Source organism: Aphis gossypii, chromosome 2, assembly GCF_020184175.1.
Source record: "Aphis gossypii isolate Hap1 chromosome 2, ASM2018417v2, whole genome shotgun sequence".
NCBI lineage: Eukaryota > Metazoa > Arthropoda > Insecta > Hemiptera > Aphididae > Aphis > Aphis gossypii.
In genome coordinates, this window is record NC_065531.1 from 31789653 (window position 1) to 31797371 (window position 7719).

At 26.7% G+C, this 7719-nt stretch overlaps 1 protein-coding gene across 2 annotated transcripts; it reads right to left on the reverse strand.

Annotated features, from left to right (window-relative positions):
- Nucleotides 1-5303: 5303 nt before the first annotated feature.
- On the reverse strand, nucleotides 5304-6434 carry LOC114132081 (uncharacterized). Of its 2 annotated transcripts, none has more exons than XM_050200895.1 (2): nucleotides 6099-6434; nucleotides 5304-5973 (listed from the first exon to the last, which is right to left on the reverse strand). In XM_050200895.1, the coding sequence occupies exon 2, from the start codon at nucleotides 5961-5963 to the stop codon at nucleotides 5412-5414; it is 552 nt and encodes a 183-aa protein (XP_050056852.1). In that variant the 5' UTR covers nucleotides 5964-5973; nucleotides 6099-6434; the 3' UTR covers nucleotides 5304-5411. The 2 variants fall into 2 exon arrangements, with proteins under 2 accessions (XP_050056852.1, XP_050056851.1); XM_050200894.1 differs by having other exon boundaries at nucleotides 5304-5980.
- Nucleotides 6435-7719: the final 1285 nt, after the last annotated feature.

Below are 7719 nucleotides of genomic sequence, written 5' to 3' on the forward strand. Positions count from 1 at the left end.
CTTATAAGAATTATGTTGTTCACGCAGTCTAGAATAATATAACATTATGACGTGTAGTTATATTTAAGTAGTTATAAAGTGTTATATTATAGTAAATATAATTTTAACTGTTAAGTAGCTATTGCAATTTATTTGAAAATAATATTTAATAAAAAAAATTTTACATTAGATACAATCATACAATTTACCAAACCAAAAATAATTCAGTATTTATATATAATAAATAACGTACATATTTATGTATACATTTCTGTATAATATTATGGGATCATTGGTACATATATATTTTTGTATACCTACCGTTAATTATTGGATAACTAGTTAAATATCTAATATTGACATTCGTGTTGATTATGTATTTATGTTATAGTCTATATAACAGGGGTCTCCGAACTACTGTCTATAGCTGTACAATTCGATTTCGACCGTGAAAAAATTAACAAAATTAGAGCTATATCGAATAATTTAAGGAAAAATTTCTTTGTTTATCGTTCTGTGAATTAATTTAGCTTATATAGGTAATTCATCTATAGTACTTAGTTATACTTCCAAAAGGGTTCAAACTTGTCTCTAGAAACAATCTGAGATTGACAATTTTTTTTAGTTGTTTTCCTGTAACCAATATCAACGTATATGTATTAATAAAACATGTTGGATTCATGTGTGAGCTGCATCTGTACCTATACGGGTTTAAAAACGAAGTTTTAAATACCCCCTGGCCCCTGTAAATCTCAAGGAATGTGTGCAGATGTTCAAAATTTAACTCCAATTAATTCAATAGTTTTCAAGTCAAATCTGTAGTTAGCCTTATCCAAACATATATCTATTTACATAAAGAAAATATAATAAATATCGTAAATTTGTATAGTTACTTAGTTAATTTAACGCGGTCGGTTACATGATCGTATATTATTTAATTATCTTATTTTAAGTTAATCTTTATTATTATATATCTTAATTAAAATTGTTTTCTCTTTGTTGTTATTAATCATTTATAATATCACAACTTACGACTATAACCAACTTTATGCTCAGTCTGCTTAGGTACTACCAAATACCAGTATAATTATTATTATTCATCATTATTTAAATATTACCATGTTAACTAGTCATACATTTACCTATTCGTATTTATCTATAGATATAAACAACTTTAATAGCCTATTTATGCTAGCTTTGTTTTATTTTATTAAATAAAAGATATATTTAAGACATACCAACATCATATTATACTGACTGTGTCAATGTCTGCGGTGCATACCTATAAAATATGATTAAATGATTAATCACATTATGTAATATTATCGTATATTATATGATATGATTAGTGATATTTTCGATGACGATTACCATGGACATAATAGTATTAACAATACGAGGGATTCCGGTGCGAAGGGACTATTTTTTCGGCTGCCGTGTATATTATATACATAATCATAATACAATAATATGCCATGTGGTATCATTGTACATCATATTATATCATACATATATGATTTAATGTAATATTATAATAATATACGCGTCCGAATCGATTATACGCCGTCAGCAGCTCCAAAAATAAAACGAAAACGATGAGGACCCCGCATACAATATCGCGTGTGTATGTGCGTGCGTGTGCAATAGATGTTTGCGGCGTGTCAAGATTTATTGGTCGGTGCTTGTAAAACGGTCCTACCGAACACAATATTGTCGCTCTCCACATGACGTCAGTCGGGTTTTTTAATAATGGAATCGTACGACGAGGTTAAAAAAATAAATTCGGTATAAGAACAATGAACTAACGAATTTTTTCTTATATCCCATACACACATAATGTACCTACAACAGTACACTCCGGCGGAGTAGGACCGCCTCCGTAGCAATATGGATAGCTTCGCGCATCATTTTTCACGTGTCAGATCCTATCAAGGTATTAAAACGTTATTATTGTACGTGGTCAAATATTAATAACGTCAGCGCGCGCGGTGTGCATTCCAACGGACAGCATTCTCGTGCGCCGGACAGCTATACGGCGGGGCCGTGTCAATACATGACTGATAGGGTAAAAACGAAAAACAATCCGTGATCTACATAATATACACATACCTATTACAATAATAATATAAGTCCGTATCCAAACCCTGAACGCATTCGTTTCAATATAATATATAATAATATTAGGATAATATTATCATGACGTTATAATATAAGACCTGTCTCTGTTACACTGCGATCTCCGGTTTATGAAATGACCGCTGCCGTAGCAGCTGTCTATAACCAATCCGACTGTATATTTATACATGGTATACAACGCTCAAACGTACCTAAGAAATTACGGAACCCGTAACAAATCAAAAGAGGTTTTATCATTGTGAATTGATTTTAGTTTCAATCTATTAACGTGTATATAATATACCTAAATAAACACGCTGTCCAGCGAGAGAACATGCCGTGGGCCAGTGGCCAGAAAAAAATCGGTTCTTCTGCATATCTCCACGCGATACTCTGTTATAGTAGCATCAAACAATCACATAATATTTATTAAATAAATAATTAAACCAAACTAAGTTTTTAGTAGGTAGACCTATAGATTATACCAGTAATGTTAGATAGGTACTACTAATTATAAAGTATTGTAGAATTCAATAACCATTCCACCACAATCCTTTGCCTTTACGTTTACCTGACATATACACTATACACACACATTTTCGAATCGAATAAAACGAAACCCACCTTTGTCCACATATCTAAATTACTTATAAATTATAATAAATCTATTATTTTACTTTAATAAATTATTAGTTATATCTACTATACTTATTCCCACATACAGTACAGCACAGTACTATAAGTTATAACTTTCAGTTATCAGCTATAGGTATGTAAAATGACACAACGAATATTATAATGCCGATTTATTGTGTCATGTACGAAAGAGCTGAACAAGTGATTTCATTAACTATGACAAATACTATTCGTTACACTTGGATAATTATGTTCTCTGCGCAGAGCCATAATATATAAATTGATCGTATGTATAGTTAGGTGTACACTGTGTTACTGTCCTAATGGCGTTTGACTGTTTGACTGGTTTGTTGGTTGGTTGATGACATATACCGCACCGACCGGATTTTCGTATAGTAATCACTCAAGTGGGATGTTGATCTCTCATCGGAGCCGATTACATCGTTTTTAGTAATTTAACCGAACCGATAGGTTCGTTAGAGGTGTCATCTTGTCATATATTCGCCACGGTGAAAAACTTATCACACTAGAACACATGCATTACATATTTACATATTATGCACACTACCTATTCATATTGCTCATATTGCTATCAAAATCCAAATATCTATCGATTATTATAGTTCTCTCTCTCTCTATATATATATATATATATATATATATGAATCTGTTTTTATGTGTATGAGTATGTTATAGATTAATAAGACTTAAATATGATTATTTATGAATTATGCAAGGTAATTCTTTTAACTATGAAAACTTAATAGTTTTTACTTAGTTTGATGTATATATATTATATATTATATGAGATACTGTGTGTATATAATAGATAGGTATTAAAAATGTTTTTATAAATAACACAAAAATCAAATGTTTACATATTATTTAAATAATAAATGTTAATAACAATACGCGAAATAAAAACCATATTATATTAGGTAGGCATAGGTGATTTATGTGTATTGTTTTTTTACGTGATGAACTCAAAAATGAGAGATTTCTAAGTTAAAAAATATATAAATATTTTATTTTTGTAAAATTACGCATTTTTCTTATTTAATCATTCAAATCATTCTTGCTCTTATACTGTTAAGACTGTTAGAGTGCATAATAATATTATTATAATAGGTATGTACCTTCCTATGAAAAGAAAGACGTAAATTCGTTTTATTATCGATTGTTTTTGTTTCATTAGGATCAGATGATTATATGCATTAATAAATAACATTGAATAATAAAGAATGAATAATGTGCTTCCCTAACATTTGTAAACAATACGTAAAAAACATATTGTAATTAAATTGTTATGTTTTATACTAAGACGGACATAATTTGCATATAACTATTTTAACTCGTATAAACAATTAAAATTGAATATATTCTTATAAATATTATAGGTTTGTACTTTTTTTAACATTTTTATTTTCATATTGTGCTTTTAGAGGCGAAATGATCATAACTGTTTGTTAACAAAACATATTATAAGTTAATACTTTATGTAAAGATACCTAAATATAGATAATTATTAGGTATAAATAAAATATTTCTCATTATTATTTTATCTAGGTATTAATATGTTATGGATTAAAAAAAAAATTATTGAAAACTGCAGGAATTTAAATTTAAAAATATATTTATTACTTTTGAATATCCGTTTTGATATTTTAAATTCTAAGCGGAGCTTTGAATATATTGATTTTAAATGATGTGTGCTTGTTTTTTATCTGAACACTGAAGACGACACTTTATATTGAAAAAAATTAAATTTAGAAGTTTTTTTTATTTTTAAGGGATAAAAAGTAAAAAATTCCACTAGAAATTCATATTACTTGTAAAAACAAAATATGATTTTTACACAATAAGATCAGTTTAAACAAAATTTGATTTTTTTATTTTATTTTGATTATAAAAACCATCTATAAACAAAAATTTCCATCGTAAATTTCAAAATGTCTGAGCAATTCCCAGGGTTGAGCCTATTACTTTTTAACTTAGACTATCTTCTGTCTTTAGATCTAACATGCCTCTGTACCAAATGTCGTCGTAATTGATCCAGACGTTTAGGAATGTATAAAAGACAAACTAACAAACAGACAGAAATCCAACGAATTTAACACACAGAGTGAGACATTAAAGAGGATTTTTAACGGGCTACGATGCGCATGGATTCAGCTATAATATGATAAATATATTACAGTATTGATTAACTTTATTGAAAACTAAAGACATAACTTATATAGACTATGAAATCATTGAAATGTTGGTATATAATGTGTGTTATTGTACCCTTTATATTATTAGATAACCACTCATATGTTATTGGTCATATTTATTGGTTGAAATTGATTTAATTATCATGATGATGTATATAGCCTATATAGATATACATATTATATCTTTATATAATTATTTATTATAGTAATTATATACTTATAAATATTTCAAATATATCAGCAGTACCTATCACTTTTAACTACCTACATAACAATTTGAAAAATAGTAAAACAATTTTTAAAAGTGAATAGAGTGAAATAATAATACATTTATACATTAACACAACAATAATAGTCTGTTTTGAATACTTCTATATTTCTTATATTTACATATATAGTATTAGTGTTTCATGTACCTAATTTTTTGATCTTTTTGGTTAGCAATTTCTTGTTATATTAAAATTAAAATTACTTCTGTGATATTTTGTTTTTAATTGTTGAACAAGTTGCAGTGTTTAGTTCACTTTTATTAATTTCGTTGAAATATGACGTATACTTTTGTTTAATATACTTTATATTGTTTTTAAAACGTTCATTCTTATAATCATTTTGTATATTATTAAAAACTTGCTTGTTAGATGTATTCTCACACAGATTATTTGGGAATTTTGAGTTATTTTTTTCATGATTTTCTTCATAGTTTTTCTGACAACATGAACTGATGTCATTTAACTCATTTATATCAGAAGAAATTTTTTCTCTGTCTAAACTTTTACATTTTATATGTTTTTTAAAACATGATTTATGCTCATCAACTTTCTTATAATTGGATACGTTTTCTATTATTTCAGGTACTGATTGCTTTTCATCAACACAGATGCATGAATAGTCATATTTTGACAATTGGTCCATTTGATTATCATTTTTATCTTTGCATACTAATTCCTCGATTTCTTTTAAAAGATCGCAAACTTTATTTAATCTAACTTTTATTTCTTTTGATATCTGTTTATTATTCATCGTTCAAAATCTAAAAACTTAAAATTCAAAATTAGTAAAATAGCTAGTATACCAACTGTAAACAAAAAATTGTTTTCAATTGCATTAGTAATATTATTTTATATTTTGATCAATAAACCGAAACTAAATGCTTACATTTAATAAAGAAATAAAGTAAATAACTTGTGTATTGTAATAAAGAAAAAGAAAAGAAAAATATTGTAATCTATTTTGTTTTGTTTATTTATGTGAGGTTGACATATTAGGTTATATTATGACTAGCCACTTATTATAATTTTTAGATGTCAAAATATGTCTTAAGAGATTTTAATATAAAATAGTTAGTTTCAGATTTCTTATTTATAATTATTATTGTGTAGGTGTGTCTATATGGCAGAAAATTAGTTGTATCTAATAGTGATTTGTTTACGTATCATACTATTATATATTTATATAGCATTAGAATATTATAAAATTGTATGAAGAAAAAAAGAAATATTAGTGTGTATAAAATATATACAATTATTTTGATTATTAGTTTAAAGTTTTAGCTATTGGCAACTAATAAATAATAATATACGGCCATATAAGTACATACTATTAAATTACATGAATGCATTATGAGTTAACTTGCATTAAGTTGCTTTTTTATAAAAACAACTACTCAAAAATCATAAAAAAATTAATTTAATTTTATATTTTAATGCAGTGAAGTACTATATTATATGAATAACATTATTATATATAATATGAATTATTCTTATTGAAAGCGGAAATCGTAAATTTCTTACAACCGATTGCATATAATCTTATATACCTTGATATAGCTATTTTAAATAGTATGTTTCTGTGTACTTGAATACATTTTTATTTGATTATTACAATATAACTATTATTTTGTATAGGTAACTACTAACTACGGTTCTACGAGGTAATTTAGGTAATTGTCGTTATACCCTGTGTACACTGCAGGATCGGTTAGTTGGGTTAGGTAAATACAGCACCTCATGTCCGTGGGAATTGTCATAGAAAAGACAAAATTAACACGTTTTCGCTGTTCATCTTTAAATAATTATACGTTTTACGACGTATTGGGCAAATATTGATTTCCAGTTTGCTGACATTGAACAAACGACAGATAAGTCGGTCTTAAACACCAAAGAAATGTTTCCGCTATATTTATTATTTAGGTATATTCGATATTTTCTTTTCGTGTTAGGTATAATAGGTTAAGCCTTAAAATAACCGAATAAACGTATCTTCATAAACAACAAATAAAACAAAGCAACTACATTTAAAATTGAAATTATACAATTTTATATTATGAGTTATTTCGTAATTATTATTGTTTTTTTTTTTTATATTTTACACCATCGTCCCTTATATATAAAAAATATTCTAAATTAAATGAATAATATGACTAAATAAGTAAATTCGTATACGTATAATAACCACGCGTTATTAAATTGGTATGGATGTTCGTTTAGACGAAAGCATTATAATGGAAGACGATGTGAAGCCGTTGATTTAATAGGAATTTAGTGAATTTTTGGCTATTTTGTATAATTTTTAAAATGTTTTTTTTTTTTTAACATAAGTTAATATTAGCTTCTTATGGACCAGTTATTAACGAACTATAGTTCGTTCTCAATACTTTATATTAAAATAATTTAAGTTCATTATTGGTGCGTGAAGAGGTTCATCGTGATGCCATTTAAACGGGAATATAATATAGCAGTATAATCAACACTACATTAATAATTACAATAGTTATATA